Genomic DNA, 21,800 nt, shown 5'->3' with positions numbered 1-21,800 from the left:
AAGGGTAGGCTAAGAAACCTCAAAGATCAAATACACTTTCCTCTGCAAAGCTAGTTCAAGAAAATCTCTCTTTAATCTGGTTCTAGAAAGGAAAAATAACAATGAAAACAAAACAAACCAAAAAAACAATCTTCATGTCTCTTTGAGAATTTTCAACCACAGGACAACTGTCCTCTTGGAGTTATTGAATCAAGTTTATTTTTCTCCCAATTAATTAAGCTGTCAGCCAAGAAATTATATGAAAGTGGTTCCAGGTTAGTAGTACTCTGCTTGTACCCCAGAAGCAGCAAATCTAAATCTTCTGTGGAGAAAAGCACATGCAAATCAGGCTCCCCCAAATGCTCACACATTAAATCCAACCAAGTATGACATCCTAAAGAGAAATTACCAAATCCACCAAGAAAAAGTCACCATGGATGAGAATCAGCAGAAACACGAGAGATATGTGGATACCAAATTGGAATTAGAAGATAGACCTGGAGAAATTACTCAGAATGAAATACAGAATCAAGGCGACAGAAAAGTATGAAAGACTGTCTAGGAGACATGGCTGAAGAGTGAGGTCTAACATACATCTAATAAGAGTTCCACTGGGGAAGAGGCACATTAACATTTATAATTTATAATTTCCCAGAAGTGATGGAAAACATTAATATACAGCCATAGGAGACGCATTATACACAAAGAAAGATAATATAAAGAAACCTACAGCAAGACCTAGATGGTAGTGAAAGTAAACATCAAAGACAAAGAGAATTTAAAAGTGTCCAGAGAAAGGACTGATCACTGGTACAGAGAGGCCAATTAAACCAATGGCTGACTTTTCACAGTAGAAGCCAGAAGACAGTAGAAAAAACACCTTCAGCGTGCTGCCAGCATAACACTGTATACTCAACAAAACTAGTTGTCAGAACAAGATGTTTCCTGATAAACAACAGAGTATAATCAATAGACCATCATTAAAGGAATATCTGAAGAGCATACTTCAGAAAGAAGGAAAATGATCCCAGAAGGAAGATCTGAGGTATAAGAAAGAATGGTAAGAAAAGAAATTTGTAAATACACGGGTGAGTGTGAAAAAATAATAGATACAGAAAACATTAAAATTAGTATATAATATGTGAATCAAAAAATAAGAAAGAAAAAAATGGAACACAGTATAGAAATTGGGAGGGGGTAAGGAGAGCAAAAGTTCCTTATATTGTTTGGGAAAAGGATTAAGTATGAACTAATTTTAGAGTTTATTAAGTATGCATGATAAAAGTGAAGTGTATAATTTTCAAATTAATATAAGAAAAAAGTGGGTTTAAAAACAAAATGAAGGGCTTCCCTGGTAGCGCAGTGGTTGAGAATCTGCCTGCTAATGCAGAGGACACGGGTTCCAGCCCTGGTCTGGGAAGATCTCACGTGCTGCGGAGCAACTAAGCTCATGCGCCACAACTACTGAACCTGCACTCTAGAGCCCGTGAGCCACAACTACTGAGCCTGTGCTCTAGAGCCCGTGAGCCACAACTACTGAGCCTGCGCTCTAGAGCCCGTGAGCCACAACTACTGAGCCTGCGCTCTAGAGCCCGTGAGCCACAACTACTGAGCCTGCGCTCTAGAGCCCGTGAGCCACAACTACTGAGCCTGCGTGCCACAACTACTGAAGTCCCTGTGCCTAGGGCCCGTGCTCTGCAACAAGAGAAGCCACCACAATGAGAAGCCCGCGCACCGCAATGAAGAGTAGCCCCCGCTCGCCGCAACTAGAGAAAGCCCGCGCGCAGCAACAAAGACCCCACGCAGCCAAAAATAAAAAAAAACAAAAAAACAAAAAAAATCCCAAAATGAAACAGGAATTCATTCTAAGAGGACAAGAAGCGACTCATGTATAAAATAGTATGATAAACATAAATCTAAATATGCTAGTAATCTCAATACGTGCAAATGTGCCACATTCCCAGTTACAATTCAGATTGTCAGACCAAACACAAAAACAAAAAGATTTAAGACAAGACACACATATAAAACATAAAGACATGGGGAGTTTGAAAGTAAAAATATGCAAAAAGACATACAAGAAAAAGACTTAGCAAATATTGAGCAAAGGATGCGTACTCTGTGCCAGATACTGCTCCTGCACTGGGGCCCAAGGTCTCTGCCTGTGTGCAGCTCACGTTCTGTAGGTGAGGGGACAGACAGTACGTTAAACACACACACGTACACACACACACCACAGACTGTGATAAGTGCTATTGGGAAGTGAACAGACTAAGTGACAGAAACTGACTTATTTTGCCTCTTTTAGATGGGGTGGTCAGGGAAGGTATATCTGAAGAAAGAACACTTGACCTAAGAACTGAATCAGAAGGAATCAGCCACGTGAAGGGGAGGGAGATCATTCTGAGCAGAGGGGAGGCATGTGCAAAGGGCCCCAGAAGAGAACAAGTTGGCCTGCTGAACACAGAGAGCAGGCAACCCGGGCCAAGTGTCCTGAAGGAGGAGGAGCAGTGGGGACAAAGTCAGCAAGGCAAGCAGGGAGATGAGGCTGGCCTTGGGGGTCGTGGTCAGAAATGTGGATTATTTTCTATGAACGGTGGGAAGCCATCGGAGGATTGTAAGCATTTGAGGACATGATTTGTGTCATGTTTGCCAGAGATCCCTTTGGCTCTTGTGAGGAGGATGGAACGGCAGAGAGTATAGAAGTTAGGAGGCTACTGAAGGCATGAGGTGATGGTGGCATGGGTAAGGGTAGGAAGGAAAGCTTTGGGTTGTGTTCCTGTGGGACAAACCTGATTTCCTACTGGATTAATGCAGTAGGTAAAGAAAGGTGAAAAGTGAAGGCTAACTCTGCATTTGTACGAGACTGCCTTTCCAGGCTCACACAGAAGGGCACCACTGTATCTGTTATGTTTCCTTCTCTGATGAAGATGGCCTGTTAGAGGCATGTACTTCAAAATATAACTCAAGTTAAACTTGATGGAGAGAAGTTCACAGTAAGAAACAGTTGAAGATTTGGACATTTCTTTGCTGAAGGAGCCAGTGTTCAACCAGAATTGAAGGCATTGGTCCATGGACAGGAAATGGGGCCCAGAGAGTGAGTATTATATAGCCCAAGGCCTCAGGGTGGACGTACTTTTCTCAAACCAAGATTTTCGGAGCTTTGCCAAAAAGCACGATGATGGAAACTATGGACATGCTGATGGAAACTTAACAGAATTCATCACTGTTTCCCAGACCTCAGCAAACTGTGTCATATGACTTCAGGATATTTTGCCATGTTCACAGATCATTTTATACTGTTATTTCCTAATATTATTTAAAATCTCATACTTTTTCCGCTAATATTTTATTTTTAAAAATGTAGCACTATTATAAATAGAAAAATAGTACTTTACTAATACACAATATAGATCCATACTTTTAAAAAATAAGAAGTGTTTGTCCATATAAATCACCTAAAATAGTTCATCAACCACTAGGTCACTAGACCAACCGATAGTAACATTTTCTCTGAGTATAACAAGTAAAAAGCCTCCATCACCAGTTTGACAGCAACATTTCTAAATACCTCTGACAACTCCCTGATGGCAATATCATGATACTTTACAAAACTATCTGCTTTTTTTCTCCCTCTTTCTTTGCAGTTGTTGTTTTCCTGGTTGAAAAGGCATGCACATTTACAAAAAAGGATTAGTTAATAAAAGGGTTTTTATTCAAAAGGTAACTTTCAACAGCTTTGTTCTATTTTGATGGGGTGGAATTTGTAAGTTGTTTTGTGTGTGTGTCTGTGTGGTTTCTAATTATCAATAGAGTGTTAATGAATTTGCATTTGCTTATTTTAGCAAGAAGTAATCTAGGTTGCTTTAAGTTTTCTCTTTAACTTTTACATATTCATCACAAGCCCTCATTATAATTCTGCTTTTATTGGACACAGTTGGGCACCATGAACCTCTAAAAACCATGAAGTGGGTGCCTTACTGAATAAATTTCAAAGACTAAGTTCCTGCCCTCTAGGATACCAAAAATTGACAGGGGAGTTTAACATTCTCCAAATATGTTTTTCATTGGCACATTTTCCAGCAACCCATAAATGAGGTATCTCATGGTTAAGTCTGTCTCTATTCCCTTCCTCCCAAAATACTTCTGGGCCCCAAATAGGTTCCCAGCATGACTCTGGGATTCAGCCTCTCATCTCCTTCCCAGAAACTATCCCTTTTCCTGTGGTTCTTCTGTGCATATTCTGTGCCAGTCCCCATGCTAAATCATCTCATGTGTACAACATTTCAATGATTAGATTCAGCATGTGAAATTTTAGTATGTTTGAAAAGATTTTACTTTTTTAAACCCATAAAGTTTTTCATTACTCAAACTGCACATAAATATAGTCTCAATGTAAAAATTCAAGTACTACAGATAAAGCAGAAGTCCCCCTTGACCCCCAACCTCATCTTCTTCCTCTAAGTAAAGGTAGCCACTGTTACTTTTTCTAAGTATTTGCATTTATGTATAAGCACATGGTAGTTTCAGTGTTTGCATTCCTACTGTTGCTACTAAACTGTGAGTACCTTAGGGGCAGAATCCACAGTCTACACAACCTTGTATTTGTGGTACCTGGCACAGTGTCTGGCACACAGTAAGCATTCAATAAATACTGGTTTAATAAAAGAGTTAACACTGGTTCCTGCCCTTTCATTCGGTAGATAACAGAGTTCTCCTGCCTATATGAGGAAAAGGTAGGCCTTGGGATCATTAATGGTCTAAGGGAGTCATGACTATTGATCAAAGGAGATTTGAGAAGCAGCCTGTGTGGGTCCTTGGGGGCTAACTGGCTCTAGAGCAGAAGTGTGAGCTAGGGCAGCAAAGGGTGAGAGAAGTTAAAAAGTATAAAACCAGAGGCTGGAGACACCTGAAGTTAAACAAGGCTAGATACCAGAGGAGACCTCGGTCTGAGGAAACTGGGGAGGGTTTCTGAGGGAGGTGGGCCTTCAAAGAGTTCCGCTGGGGCTCTGAGGCATGAAAGAATAAGATATGGTCAGACAACAGTGGTGAGTAGCTCTGTGAATTGGGAACAAGTGTGATGAGGCGGGGATGGGGTGGGGTAGAGGTTGACGGTGGCATGAGACAGGCTGCAAGGGCAGGTCAAGACAAGGCGATAGAGGGCATGGTGTGACTTGTTAAAGGTACTGAAATTTATCCCTGTCGATGGAGCCTAAATACAGGAACAAATGAGCATTTTTTTAAGTAGGCAAAACCCTTCTTGAAATATACTAGTCTTTTAATGCTTCCCTCCCCATCAACCCAGCATTCATTTATGAAACTCATATGTGTGTATACACACACAACTTGTGTAAAGTCACACCGACATTATCAAAGCCAATATACCCTAAAATATTTCTCACCATTAGTTGGCATTGTTATACCTTTATCAGATATTAAACAAAACAAAATTTAGGCTTTGACATACTGTATGTTATTCAACACAGATTGGGCATCTATTATGTAAAAGCTGATCTTCAGGTGTCTCAGGCTGGGTTTTAAACTTGTCCTTCCAATATCATATGTCGGCTAATATTTTGGTGAGAAGAGTTCAGAAGTAAAACACTGCTGGAATGTCTAAACAGCCAATCACTTAACACTGGCAGCTAGATTATCCGTAGAAGTTTAAAATAAAAGGTCCTACAAGCAGGGAGCTATAACCTCTCTGGGTCATTGGAATCAGAGTGTCTCCGTTTTTTCTCTCCACAACACATTTAGACATAAAATACTTTCCTTAGAAGAGTGATTTAAAATTCCAGGTGTCAATGTAAACCTTTCTAAAATAATTACATAGGAACCGAAAAGCTTTGTAGCCCTTGCCAAATCTACTCTTGATAAAGGGCTGCCATCATTTAAAGCTAGCAGGGGGCTTCCCTGGTGGCGCAGTGGTTAAGAATCCGCCTACCAATGCAGGGGAGACGGGTTCAAACCCTGGTCCAGGAAGATCCCACATGCCGCAGAGCAACTAAGCCCATGAGCCACAACTACTGAGCCTGCACATCTAGAGCCCATGCTCTGCAACAAGAGAAGCCACTGCAATGAGAAGCCCACGCACTGCAACGAAGACTAGCCCCCACTCGCCGCAACTAGAGAAAGCCCACGCACAGCAACGAAGACCCAACGCAGCCAAAAATAAATAAATAAAATAAATAAATTAAAAAAAAATAAAAGCTAGTAGGTATATAGAGTCCAACAATTTTACTGAAATAGTTTCATTGCAAGAAGTTTACTCAGGAGATCCTAAAGCTGAATATAAAGGAAAGAGGACCGAATTGGTGCTCACAGCTTAACATTTATAGTTATTATGTTTTTGAGAATGTGATTTGTTTTTACCCATGATACATTCAAGTCCATACAATAATATTCTGACTGATGAAGGCGTTTCTGTGTAATTTCTAAGTCACTCGCTGTTTTCTGTGGCTCCTACTGCTGTCCCTCTCCAGTCGCACAGGTAGTCCAAAGCTGAGTACAGATAGCTCAGCCTGCAGTAAAGTTTTAATGTCAAACATTCACTTTGTATTTTTGTCAACCATCATGTAGTCATTTAATAATGTTTATCAACCATCATGTAGTCATTTAATAATATTTTTCACTGCAGATGTTCACTCTGGCATTTAGAAACGCTATTAGAATTGTCAGTTCCAAACCACTGTTTTCCAAATGTACAAGACACATATTCCCCATGGATGGTGAAGTTTGAGAGAGTTCAGCCACATTTGAAGAATTTGACATACATAGAAATAGGGTCGTCTCTTTATAAAATTATTTTTAATTTGTTCAAACAGTTAAAACTTTAGAAACTATACATTTTCTAAATCAATGCACACTTAAGCGCAGTAAATTTTATCTCCAAAGATAAGCTGTTGAGTTCTGAATTATGAGACAGGATAATAAAAAATTTCATTGCTGAGAATTTTGTAATATCAATATCAATATATAAGGGCACAGGGGGAAAGTATGTACCGAATACACCGTATCAACAAATGTCTATTGGAACTCAGAATAATTTGTCCTGTACATTTATATTTAGGGGAAAAATAAACAGAACACCATAATAAAAATATAAAGTATAATGAATAGCAACCATAAACAGATACAGACTTTGTGACAAAGTCTGTAATAAACTTTGAACAAAGTACATACTTTTTGTATATAGAAGCTTATTCAATTCTGGTGGGTTTCAATGAGAGAAGCTGAAAAGACAAAAGACCAGTGCTGTGCTAAATTATTCTTTCTGTTATCCATGCTGGGTTTGGGGAAATTTTGAGGATTTTAATGATAGTTTAGATTATTAAGTCAGGCAAAACTGGTAGCAATGATGTTTGAATTCACAAAGCAAGAGGTTGCTGAAGTAGAAGTCAACAGGTCTGACCAGCTGGGCCTTTGGTGGGGGGTGATTGTCCCTGTCTAGGTATCAATCTACTCTTTAAAATAAGTTGGTTGTATTAGACATATGTAACTATCCACTTAGTCCTAACTTTCTATAATTTCACCATAAATAGAGAATTGAAAATATAACTGCAAAAGATATGAACATTTTAGTTCAGGGGAAAATTGTAGCTCATTTGTAACTCAACCCTTGAATGCAGTGAATATGTGCATGTGCAGGTGTAAATATATTGTTTCATAGTTTCCCATCCAATTTTGCTTCAGTGACTTAAACACATCCCAACATGGGCTACCTATTATCTATAGTGTTTCTTATTTTCTTGACCAGCCTACTGACCAACCCTACAATGCCATTATGTACAGACTTCGACATCATCAAGAAAATTGAGACCATTAACATCCTTAATTTCTTACCCCCTCTACCTACAAATTTATCTGTACTACATGCAACCCTGCCACTTTCCCTTCAATCTTGGCTCATCCTCTTCAAAGCCAACTGCTATAAAACTATACTCTTAATCCTATCCCTTTAAAAATTTCCTCTTTCCTCGTTCTTCATTCTCTTACAAATGTCTCTTTCTTCTCAGTCAACAAACTTGGTCCAGTGTTTCTCATTAATAACATGAAATAGAACACCACCACCAACAAAAGACAACTTCTCTTCGCTAGATACATCTCTCTTTTTTCTCTTAATATTAAGCTTCTGGATAGATCATCTATCCTTGTTTCCACCTCCCATTCCTCCTCAAGCCACTTCATTTTGAGCCTGCTGTCCTGTTTCCTGTCCAGCAGAAATGATTACCCATGGTCATTTCTCGGTTTCCAAACCCAGTAAAATTTAAGCATCTCCTCAAAACTTGTAACCTTGGGACCGTTTCCTCCTGGAAAATCTTCATCTCCTCATCCTTCAGAGATAGGATCTCTTTACAAAAAATAATTCATCCAGGCCACCACTGAGTCATAACTGGCCCAAGCCTTTTTTCTGTTTACCAAAGACTGAGAATTGATTCTCTCGGCAACTGCAAAGCCATCTAAACAAACTAGGTGCATCACTCCTGACACCCTTAGTCATTTCCCAAGGTGTGAGCCCTTTGGTCATCTACTCCTTCCTGTGCTAGCCTTACACCACTCTGTCCATCTCCCTGTGACTCACCGTCCCACTCTCCCCTCCAGCCCAGACTCCTCCACCTTGCCTTCTCGAATCTCCACTACCCTCCCATGGTTGACAAAATGCTGTTCACTTCCAACCCCTTCTCTGAAAATTCCCCTTCCTTTTCGCTTTCATTGAAATCTAGCTCTCCACCAAGAATTCTGCTTCTCCTGTAGCCCTCTCATTTGAAGCTGTTCTTTCTCACCCATATCATGCAAGTCAGGGTTGGGAGGGGGCTCAGCTATCTACTTATTTTGCATTTCCATGTTCAGGTACATTGTTTCTCTACCATTATATAAAATCCTGACTCTTTCACAGCTCATGCTATCCTGCCACACTTCTTTCTATTCCTCTTATCATTCCTTCTATCACCTTCACTCTCACATCATTAATACATGAACACTGCCACATAGCTTATGAGTTCCCTCTCTGTCTACTCTATTTTCATCTTATCACTGTTGTTATCAAAGGTACTTGCCTCAGGAAACCATTGGCCCAAGGAGGATAAGAGACACAGGCAGAAAACCTGGACCTGAACTACAGGTTAGAGCCAAGCCTGGCCAAACAGGCTTCTGAGATCGGCAAGTCCCAGCCCACCTGAAGATACGTGATCAAGAAATAAATGTTGGGCTTCCCTGGTGGCGCAATGGTTGAGAATCTGCCTGCCAGTGCAGGGGACACAGGTTCGAGCCCTGGTCTGGGAGGATCCCACATGCCGCGGAGCAACTAGGCCCGTGAGCCACAATTACTGAGCCTGTGCTCCGCAACAAGAGAGGCCGCGATAGTGAGAGGCCCGCGCACCGCGATGAAGAGTGGCCCCTGCTTGCCACAACTAGAGAAAGCCCTCGCACAGAAACAAAGACCCAACACAGCCATAAATAAATAAATAAACAAATACTTTACAGACCTCTGTTATAAAAAAAAAAAAATCTCCAGCCTTTTAAAAAAATAAAAATAAATAAATGTTAACTGTTGGTTTTATTACGTAGCATGGTTATAGCAAGAGTTGACTGATACACTGATAATCAAATTGGACCCTCTTTCTCACTTACCCGCTAAGTTTGATTACAAAACAAACAAACAACAAAATTCAAGGCTTTATTCTCTAAATATTTCTTACTTTTCTTTCCTTAATTTAATCACTTAAATTTATGCCCACATCATCTCTTATCTGGACTACTGCAGTGGTCTTTTTAACTATTCTTGCCTTTAAAAAAAAAAATGCTTTCAAGTCCCCACAACAACCAGAGTGATATCACTAGACTATAAAACTGACCACTCCCCTTCTTTAATCTGTTTAGATTCTCTGAGCCTGTAGGATAAAATTCACATTCTTTCATTTGGTAGGCGTTCCCCATGATCTAATCTCTGCCTTCTTGCTTAACCTCGTAGCATGTCACTCTCCCCTTTGCACTCCTGCCATGCCGAATTGCTTACAGTTTCTGGAACACACCATGAAGTTTCATGTTTTCACAACTTTCCATGTGCCTGGAAAGTGTTAGCTCAGTGACCTTTTCTATTCCTCAAACTTCTATTTATCTTTCAGATCCTGCTATGAAAGCACTTCCTTTCTGACACATGTCACTTTGTATCTCCAGTGCTTAAAACTTAATACCTGTTACAAAGTGGGTATTTAATAAACATGAGTGGAACAGAAATAGTTTTGAAAGTTGATTTATAAAAAAATGTAGTATCTATTTACTCATGAAATTTAGAAATGCACACACCTACACCATATTTGAATAGTAAATAACCTTATCTCACGATATATTTCTTTCTAATTTGATTTGATTGATTTGATTCTTTGAAATTTAAAGGATAGAGTAATCACTAACATTTTGCAATATAGGAGACACTAAGGTTGCTTCATAATCAAGTTTCTATAGAAAGAATCCTAGATGTATCGTTAATTTTTTTCTAAAGAAAACATCCTGAATCCCATGGAAATGTAAACCAAGGCTGAAGCATGTGGGAAATGTATACTTTTTTTGTGTCTAAAGCTATAGTTATCCAACATAACACATGACAGAAGCTTAGAAAATACCCAATAAAAATGTTTGTCCAAATAGATAACCATGCAGTATTACCTTAACCAACTGATGAGGAAAGAAACAGAGTTCAAATCCACTACCCACTTACTCTATGATTTTAGTTCCTCATCAACAATAACAATGAAAAGTCATAAAAAACAGTAATTCATTTAGAAGACTCAGATATGAAAAGTGATCATGGTTGGTGCTCCAAAATTTAAATGCATATTTTAACTTAGATATTCTATAAAAGTATGGAACACTAAAACTCAACAAAATTTATGAAATATCATTTAATAACCCATTACTCTTAAAGTGACTATCCAATCACCTTATGTTTTATCTTTTCTTTTGCAAAGATTCAGCAATTTCTTTAGCTACATTTGAACATTCTAGATTTGAAGTTTACACACAATGCATCTATTTATTTATTTATTTGGCCGCACCGTGTAGCATGCAGGATCTTGTTTCCCGACCAGGGATCGAACCTGTGCCCCCGGCATTAGGAGCGCAGGGTCTTAACCACTGGACTGCCAGGGAAGTCCCTACACACAATGCATTTAAAGCAGAATGTATGTTCTGTCAAGTTAGTAACTTGCATGTTAAGCTCTCAGCCTTTGCTGTAAGACACGTATCACATGCACATTTCCTATAACTTACGCATAATACGTGTACATCACATGCATATTTTTTTCTCATACATCTCTTGGCCCACACATTCACGTGCACATGCATGCAGAGAAACAAAGGCACAAATGATCAGATTTGATGTTCTTCTCTTGCTCACTGAATTACCATAGAGAAATTACACCTACTGTGTTCCTGGTTTAGCTAGCTGAGGTTATAAAAAGTAAGTAATGATTTATAGGATATCTTGATATGTGGGTCATGCCTTCCAACTAGACTGTGTCTTACTCCTATATTCTTCTCAGTTCCTGAGATTGTGAGGTGTTAGGTACATGCTGGTGGAATATAAAGTGTCCAAATTCATGGGCTCTGCCACACCGCATCTGGGTTTCTATCCTAACGCTAAGAGTTACCAACTGGGAGAACAAGGACTTATGCCTTGAGCTTCAGCTTCTTCATTAGTAAAATGTGTTGAGATACCAACCGTACTTAGTGGCTGCAAGGCACCTCGGCTGGAGAGATGTTCCCCTAGACTGTTAATGAATACTTGCTCATGAATTGATAAACTCATCTCAGAAAAGGTCTGGACTTACTGCCAACCATTACTTTTACAGACTTGCCTGTTTTACAGTTATATAGACAGGTGTTTGAGACTATAAGAAATTTAAATAGAAAAAGGAAAGCTTTTTAGTCCATTTTGCTAATTAATATGTCAGAGCTCATAAAGAAGGACTCATCGGCTTTCTTCAGTACTGCATCATCTTAAAGAGCTGGGTCAGCAAAGATCTCTGCAGACAGTCAATACATATTAAAACCATTCTAAGCAGTAAATCAAAACAAAAAAATACGAAGGCACATTTTAAAAAAGTAAAATTTATAAGTCCTTTCTGTCTGAATGCTGAGGAGCATTAAACTATTGGTTTAAGTGTCAGTTCAGTACATAGGGAAAAAAAAGGACTCCTTCTCGGACATACTTTATGAGTCTGTGTATAGCCAAAATTAAAGCATAATGTAAAAAAAAAAAAAAGGCTATGACAAATCTGATGTCATTTTTCTCTGGATTCTAATGTTCCCTCAGAATATCTGTCATTTTAAAAAATGGTTTCATTGTTTAAAATATACATTTTGCTGAAGTTATTTCCCCTGTGCATTGCTAGGATTTGAGTTTTGTCAGAATTCAATTAGTGAGATAGTTAGGGAAAAAGGTGAAAGACAGCTTTTTGGTTTTTCAAGGCTCTCTGAAACTTATGATTTTTTTTTAAAGGAACCAAACAAAAAGCATTTTGCTCCTAACTTCTCTATGGTAGGTCTCACCATCCCATAAACATTAATACCTCTTATATGTGGAAGAGGACCCCATAAGATTATAAACAGGAGTACCAGCCTGCCATTTTCCTTGCCAAGGTATGAGATCCAATGCACTGCCAGGGGTAGCCCCTGAGGTAGATTATTAGAGAAATCTCAAGAATACTGGATTGATTCCAGAAGAGGTGAGGGAATACTACATTTTGGGCCAAAAATGTTAGAAAGATTTATCTTACCTAAGACTCTGATTTGATCTGAGCTCTGAGGAATCAACCATTTAAAGAATAAGCCAAGGAAACGGTGCCAAAAATATTGTCACAAATTTGGGAAGTACCCAAGCCAGACCAACAGATGGAACTTGGCATGAAATGGCTCTCTACACACTAAGTAGCTGACTCAGAAGAAATTTTAACTCAGATGAATTTATTAGAATGTTGAATATCATTCTAAATAAGAGGATGGATGATAGATTTAGGCCAGCACATAAATTTAATTTAACTTCCTGATGGTCTTGGATAGTGGGAAAGAGGCCCACATTTCTATAATTTAAAAGAGACAGAGGGAGATATTCTTTCTTCTTAGCAAAAGAGTTATCACTTTTTCACCTGAAAATTCTGGAGAAAGGATTTGGGGAAGAGAAAGGTGAAACAAAAAGAAGCTGACATTGGCGAGATAAGTATGAATGATCAGGGCACGTTGCACATTACAATCCAAACTTGCAACTTGCTTAGTGGTCTAGACTGTAGCAGATGGAGACTATAGTTCTATATTAGGTGAATGTTAAAAATGACTGAAACAGGATGCCAGAATCAAAAGGACCCTTAATTCTCTTTCACTGTCGTCACCACCAAAGCCTAATGGGAAAATGCTCTACCCAAGTGTAGCCCACACAGGGAGTTGCACTTTATGGGAGGGATGGGTTCTTGAAGAGAATTATAATTCAAGACCTTAATAGCATCTTTTGCTTTCATGCTGCTTTTTATTTTCTCAGTACTGTCTCTAACGTTTTATAGAGTGCTCTCATTTAATTTAAGTCTAGAGCACACAATTTGAGGTGACTGGTTAGCCCTCTTCACTGTGTTTTATCGTATGCCACTTTGGCTCCAAAGTTATCAACTTTCTGGTTGTTTTCAGCATTTGCCCCAGTTCCACAGAGAGCCAATGAAAAATTTGATGATGTTGTGATAGGATATAAAAGTACTTAAAATATAAGAATAGTGAATATTGTAATAATAGTTCATTAGTAACAAAAATCTTATTTAAAACATCTGATGTATTTCAACAGTTTGATTCATGGGATATGAAGACCATTAGTATTATTTCTATTACCAGCTAAAATAACTCTGCCATGTGAACCTTACAGTTAACCTGACTGGCAGCTTTAAAATTATGCCATTTTTAACATTTTTCTTTTAATTTGGAAGATTATTTCAATTTTTATGTTTAGAGTACTTCTTTACTACTATCTTTATTTCACACTACATAAAAATATATCATTAAAATGTACCTAAAATACTATAGCAATATACCAAGATAATGTTTGCCTATAAAAAGAGTGACAATAATTTTTAGTTACTGGCTAACAGTAGTTTGTTTGGAAATGAAGTAAGATTAGAGTAAGAGTTGATTTCCTGGAAAAAGCCAGAAAGTTTATTATTTGTTTTCAGAAACCAAACTGATACACGTTCTTAAAAAAATGCTTCTACTTCTTACCTTGAAGCCCATCCCAGTATGTAAATAGGTTTTTATCTTCAAATATTAATATGTGTAAGAGAGCTAAGGACAAGAAGTACCAGGCATTTAAGAGGAACATAATGCAGGCTATCCTTGGAGTACCTTGGCCATGAGAACTTCCTTCTCAGACTCCGAAAAATATTTCCAGTAGTAGAGAATTTAATGGACGTGGATGATGGGAACAAGCAGCATGGGGCAATTTATCACTCCCTCAGAAATCTTTTCTTTCACAGTGATCTAACCTCTTAGACTCTTTATTAGGAGGGGCAGAAAAGAAAACATCTAAGAGTTGTGAACCAGACCTTCCCTGCTGTTATCACTAGTGAATCTGGAGAAAGAAGAAAAGGAAAAAAAAAATCATAATCTTGCCCTGGAACATGATGGAAGTAATGAGGCATCAAGGCCACTTACTGCTGAGAACATAATTGGCCCATAAACACAGGAGATGCTTGGTGATGGGAACGACTTCTTTGTTTCAGAAATGAAGGGATGCCAACAAATCATAACCCTCCTGTTGTTTGGAGTGGCATTTCTAAGAGTAAAATGGATAGTTTCCCCCCAAATAATGCACCCTTACAAGAAAAGGATTACTGCTGTATTTACTAGCTTAGTAGCTTTAAGTGTTTTCAACTAATGGGAATAAATGATGCTGAAGAGGGCTTCCCTGGTGGCGCAGTGGTTGAGAATCTGCCCGCCAATGGAGGGGACACGGGTTCGAGCCCTGGTCTGGGAAGATCCCACATGCTACGGAGCAACTGGGCCCGTGAGCCACAATTACTGAGCCTGCGTGTCTGGAGCCTGTGCTCCGCAACAAGAGAGGCCGCGATGGTGAGAGGCCCGTGCACCGCGATGAAGAGTGGCCCCCGCTTGCCGCAACTAGAGAAAGCCCTCGCACAGAAACAAAGACTCAACACAGTCATAAATAAATAAATAAAAATAAATAAAAGAACAACAACAACAAAAAAAAAATGATGAAGAAAGGGCAAAGGAATAGAAGGTAGGTCATTTGGCAATGAAGGAAAAGCTTGGATTTTAGACCTGAAGGTATCTCACACAAAACAGAGAAAGAGCCTGGAGACCCTCAGAGTCCTTGTGGACTTCCTAGGGCACCTCCAGGGAGCTCATTCATGAGTCTAAAGAAAGAGAATACAGTCATCTCAGGCCCAATCCCCTTTGATGACAGGCAAAAAAATGATTCTTTTTTGAGAAGGAAGAAATGGCCACGTTTTTCTTATTCTGGAATTCTTTGTCCTGCCACTTTAATGTGAGAGTCATCATGGAAAAGAATTTCAAACTTTCTTGGGTTTTCTTTGTAATTTTTTGTTATTCTAAGTGTTCAGCTGGCATACAGGTTAAAGAGTTTGGGTTTTATAATTATTTTTTTGGAAACCTTTCTTCCTTCTTCTCAAACATTTGAGTCAGCATACATTATGCCACTATACACACGGCCAAGCAATAATTCACCTTTGTGGAAGTCAGAGACATCTCATATATTAATTAGCAAGTCTTTCAGTGATGAGTGGATGGAAACAGGTTCCATCTGCTACTCAAACACAGCCAGAGATTTCCAGGAAGGAGAATATAAAGTCAGTTACAAGGAATTTCTTACCCGATTTGTGTCCAGCCAATGAATGGACTTTGCTTTCATCTGGCACTGCAAAGAAATTAAAGAGACAAGGATCAGACCTGCTTGTATATCAGCCATTTTTTGAACAATAAATTAATATAGATTTGTAATAAGTGAAATCTTTTACTGGCAAAGATTTGAGAAAACATTTTCCCCAGGCTGCCTGGGGCACCTCATTTCTATTGGTACATAACTTAAAGACAGTTATGAAGAAGTATATGTACATTAAAACTTCTGTGAAAAGGATTTCATTCTTTTAAAAAATTTCTAACACTTTCAGTTCTTTTAACTGGGCTGTTGTTTCTGTATCCGCAAAAACAGAAAAACTCAAGAATCTAGGGCTGTATAATATATAATAAAACTCTTTGAGCATGACAGCAATATATCTAATCCCCAAGGATCAGACTTCTATATCTGGACAAAATGGAGCAAAAGGGAACAAACTTACAATTCCTCCTGAAAAAAAAATTTCTAAAATAGACAAAACATGAAACAATGGCATTCAAGAGATTAGACATCAGGCAACAGAGGACAGTGCCTCTTGAGAGGTGGAAAACAGGTGGGGTGACTCCCGCCATTGCTCCAGCTTACTGTCTGGAGAAAGTTTCCAGGTTGCGGTGCAGGAAGGGGAACATAGGCAGAGCCCAGGGATATCCCAGCCTGAGGACATGAAGCTGGATGTCCAGGGAAACCAAGGCAGACAGAGTTTAGGTCAGAGAATTGGAGAGAAGAGAGGTATACAGAAATCTTTCTGAGATCTGCAAAGGATCCCCTCAGGTATTTAATTAATTGCTGATGATCACATGCATGTGAGGAAACTACCCAAGACCTGGGACAGAACCGCCCCAAAGGGGAAAGAGCACAGTGTTCTACCCAAGACCTGGGACAGAACCGCCCCAAAGGGGAAAGAGCACAGTGTTCAAAGTTTACACAAGGTTGGGAATAAAGTTCCTATTCCCAATACCCAGAGTGAAAAACTTCAAAATTCAGGGGCATCCATTAGAATAGGAAGAAGAATCCTGCTTCAGCAGTGGATAAAAGTTTAGATGAACACAGCTCTGATGAAATGGATACAATTTTGAAAGCCACAAATTACCAAAGCTTATATAGGAAGAAAGAGATCATCTAATAGCCCTATAGTTTGTTTTTTAATCGATTTGTATTGAAAGTTAAAAACTTTCCCAGAATGAAAACTCTAGACCCAGCTGATTTCCTGAAGAATTCTACCAAACATTTAAGGAAGAAATAATACCAGTTCTACAGAAATTCTTTCAGAAAATTTAGAGGAGGGAATATTTCCCAACTCATTCTATGAGGCTACCATTACCTTGATGTTAATATCAAGCAAAGACGTTATATGAAAGCTACTAACCAATATCTCTCATGAACAAAGAGGCCAAGTTCTAAATCCTTAAGCAACTCTGCATGGATTATCACTTCAATATTCAACAACAGCTGTTCAATATTCACCATATGTCATTGTCTACATTAGTCTATAAAACTCTGGTGGCTCAAGGGTGGAAGCAAGATGAGGGGAACTCTGCCAACAAGGAGGACCTCTTCCATTTTCCCAAATACGAGATTGGTCTCAGAGTAATAAGCTCCTCCTTCCTTTACCTACAACATTCAGTCATATTTCATTGACCCAGTTATTATACAAAAATCTTCCTAAATCTTCCCACACCCACCTAGCCCTCCTTTCCTAAGCTATTTCTTTATTTTCTAGACAAAAGCACTACATGTTTGTGATTTTCCTGGTATTAACTGCTTAAAAATCTTGTTGGACTTTTCTTCGTGTTTCCAGTTGGAGATGTCAATCCATATGTATCAGCCTCCAATTGTGGGCCAAATTCTGTCTTTCCCAGGTCTGAAAAAATATACAGTGGAATCTATAGTACAAATGAAAAAATATTGGAAAACAACGATGGTGAAGAAAAAAATAATACTAGAAGCTAATACTGAGCACTTGTAATATACAGGTTCTACCCTATACTCTTTATAGCTATTAATTCATTTAATGCTCACAGTAACCTGTAAAGATAGCTATTATTATCTTGACAGATAAAGAAACTGCGGCACATCTTGTAAGCGGAGGAGCCAGAGCTTAAACACGGCACTTTTAATCACTCTACTATATACTTGTGATGAATCATAGAAGAGTTGTTATATTTTTCAGATTATTGATAACATGAATTAAATGTAAGAAAACACTTGACAAACACCCGTATGTTAGAACACTATTACCCTTTTAATTTGAATATATGTTATTAATAGAAATCTTTCTATGTTGACCAATATTAACAAGTGTTAGCTATAAATTTGTTTAACATGTTCAGAAATCTACAGTTCTAATAGGTTCAAGCTAAAATAATTCATCTCCATTACACAGATAAGAAATCATCTGAGTTAAAATCTTGACCTAGATACTTACTGGTTACCTGCAATTTATTTTAACTTTCTGTGCCTCAAGCTCATCATATATAAAATGAGGTTGATATTGCTTTCCCCGTAGGTTTAGAGTGAAGATTATTTGTTTAAGTTTATGCAAAATACTTAAAAGATCACATAGTAAGTGCTTAATAAATATTAGTTATTAGATAATTAATGATAAACTAAATAGAGTTAATTTACATTAGATGTTACAGAATAACATAATAGCTAATAATGGGACAGATGTGGATTGAATTCAAGATTTATCAGGCAAGTTACTAAGCTCCTTTAAACCTTAGTTTCCCCATGTGAAAAATGAGATAAAAACACTGTACAAGGACTTGTGAGAACTGAATGAAATAAATGTAAAAAAGCACTTAGCACAGTTCCAGGTACATGTTTCTCAATAAATGAAAACTTTTGATAAATGGAAACCGAGAGTGGTAAAGGTTGTGAATTTAATGATGGTGGTGGTGCGTATGAATTAACTTGCCTAGGATTATAAAGGAATAGGCAGGGCACAAAGTACTTTCAATTGCTATCTCATGGATAATCCAATACCCACAGCAGGTTTTACCTCCCGGTTTACATGGCTCCCAGTTCATCTTGTAGTGGAAGAAAGGCAAAGGAAATATGGTATTCAGACTACATACATGATTTTATTTTGTGCAGTTATTCTGAAAAAGGAATTCACACAAGGGTAGGGTCTTATTTTTTGTTTTTGTCTTTTTTTTTTTAACAGACATAAGTTATCCCATAAAATCTAAGGCACTTTAAGTACTGCAAATTCCCTTGCCATGTTAGGTTGAACATGGTAACTTAACTTTTTGGCTGAATACTATCTACTATTTTTAGTAGGAATACTAATTATTTTAATTAACAATTTGAAATTCTTTAGAATACTACCAAACTATTTCAAAAAACAGTGTAGAACATCCAAATGGGTGATGGGCATAAAAATTAGGGGTCTTTCTCCAAAATATTCACTGACACAGATGTCTATCTTGAGGACAGAAGATAAATGAATAAACATCATAGAAAATAGAGGGAACTGTAATGACTTAATAGAATACATTTTACTTAAAAGGTTAAATTGGGAACAATCATCTTTTATGCACATGCTTAGTGCTGGGAAGTGATTTAAATAACAGTAGCAAATGAGAAAATGAGGTAAAATTATACATACCACCAAGCTTTTTTAAAAAATGACAAGTGTTATAATTAATACTCAACTTCTTTTATAACTCACATTACCTTAAAGCTACTATAAAGTTTCCTCTCAGGGCTGGAGCTTAAGTCTAGTCATTTCCTGCATACTATTTAGATAGCACAGCAATTGGAACAGTAGCAATATTAATATGATAGCTATGTCATTTTAAACAAAGAGCTTATTTACAAGAGGTTGAAAATGAGTGAGCCTGGTGTGGGAAAGGTCTTCCATTCCAAAATGGTAAGTAAGGTATCAAAAGTGTCAAGTAAGAGAGTGTTGATGGAGCAGGAGCCAAAATTTCTTGTTCTGGTTCTAATGACAGATTGTTTTTTCTTCCTTTCTTTCTTCTCCCCACCTCTCCCTCCCTCCCCCCCACTTCCTTCCCTCTTCCCTTACCTACCTACCTACCTACCTTCCTTCCTTCCTTCCTTCCAGTTTCTAGAGGATATTATATTCCCTTTCTTATCCTCCAGTTTCCAAGGATTGGTACTATTTGCTCTTGATTACTTTAAAGAGTTATTATAGTAATTGAAGAGGTATTAGGGAAATGTTGAGTCCTTCTGAAGATGAAATTCACAGACATTTTTATTACATTCTTAGAGGGCACTGTGGACTTGTCCCTCTTGAGATTTCTCTAGATTTATTTAGATAATGGGATTTCTATTAAGCTCCTGCTTCCTGGCATTCAACTCAAGATCAATGGACACTATTTGATTTAATTACCATAAGGTTTTTCATAAGGAGGACGCTCTTTGGCTTGGATGTTTGTTAATTTCCGGGTGCATCCTCTGGTTCAGGAACACTTGCTCAGGAAACACAGCACCCTGTGGGCCTATGTTTCCAGTTATTTTGGTTGTAGACCTTTGAAGCTAATCAAAGGTCTACCAACTACCCAAAACCAGTGGAAGCTTTTTAAAAGGTGTGGATAAACGCACAGTGTCTTTTGGCTTAATTTCAACCAGGTTCGTGGTTAGAGTTGAGAGAAACCATAAAGAAAGAAAATATGGGAAGAAAATCTGTGAAAAATATGGTACTCTGAGAACTTATTAGTGGCAGACATTAAAGTGCATATGCTACTTACATATATTGGCTTCCTGGTAGGATATATTTATATTAATATAGTGATCACTTAAAGTGTTTTATTCTTTTGTCAAGCCTTCTTATACTCTTCAAATGCATTCTCACTGGGAGAAAATAATCCCCTTGCTTATTGATAGCATTTGATATGAATTTTGTAAGTGACTATTAGGGACTGCACTTGCTTAATAAAACTTTGCAGAACAGTGGCAGATTTGGCGAGTTAATGGGCCCCATAGGCTCTTCTTATGCTGACAGAAGATGGTATATTGTTAACATGCACAAATCTCTTTAGATAAAAATTGCCACCAGCTACAGTTATTCTTTTTGAGAATGCCAACACTATGTCACGAATGGGGAATATGCAAATGTGTTCAGATTCCCACTACTTCATATTGAGATACTTTGATGCAAAGCAGCATTCTAAAACATGATGCAATGCTGGTCTTTCACATAGACAGCTCTATCTCATTTAACTTTTGATTTCCCTGTCTTTGGCATAATAGAGACTGCAGTTTTGAAGATGATGATTGGCACAGTAAAAATCTATCTTCTAATGAGGCCATAAACACTTCTCTTTGGATAGTTTACTAGGAAACTAAATATCAAAGAATTCCTTAATGGTTAATAAACTTGTTTCTAAAAGTTGTTCCTTCAAAATTAAAAAAAAAAAAAATTGATGTAGTTGACAATATAAAGAATCAATTTTCTTCTCTTTTAGCAGATCAGTTTCCGTGCCACTGATTGATTTCCAGAATTTGTAAGGAACACAAACCTGTTTCAAGTTGTAAATTAAGTTCCTTTCTTAGCAACCATGAACTATTACTGCATTAATTTATAGTGTTTTCTTATGTCAATGACTATTTGGCATACTGCTTCTCCTTAGGGAGACTTTTTGAGTTTTCAGTGCTATAATTTCTTATGTGTTGAAAAATTCTTCCATCTCTTGGAAAAAAAGTGAAATACAAAAACAAAATAAGGCTTTTGCTGAAAAAGGGGCTAGGCGATCAGTACAATAAAATGACATAAATGTTTATCTCACCATCTCCCCCAAATCACCCTGTTCATCCCCGGATGTGTTGGTGCTCTGACAATACGCTAATCAGAACACAACAGCTGAAGTTTTCTTCTAATGTTATAGAGCATCTTCCAGCCAGGCTGCCACAGGACAAAAATGAGGGACCCATTCCCTCATCATTATCC

General features: G+C 38.0%; 1 protein-coding gene across 3 annotated transcripts in view; it reads right to left on the bottom strand.

Moving 5' to 3' along the window:
• The window catches only part of PARD3B (par-3 family cell polarity regulator beta), a 1,037,301-nt gene that overhangs the window by 370,559 nt on the left and 644,942 nt on the right, over positions 1–21,800 (bottom strand). For all 3 annotated transcript variants that reach the window (XM_082397042.1, XM_082397040.1, XM_082397041.1), the window contains one exon: positions 15,863–15,907. In XM_082397042.1, the coding sequence (XP_082253168.1) occupies positions 15,863–15,907 (45 nt within the window). The remainder of the gene's footprint in view (positions 1–15,862; positions 15,908–21,800) is intronic.

This window comes from Balaenoptera borealis, assembly GCF_965194805.1.
Source record: "Balaenoptera borealis genome assembly, chromosome: 6".
Lineage (NCBI taxonomy): Eukaryota > Metazoa > Chordata > Mammalia > Artiodactyla > Balaenopteridae > Balaenoptera > Balaenoptera borealis.
This window is presented reverse-complemented; position numbering and strand designations above follow the sequence as displayed.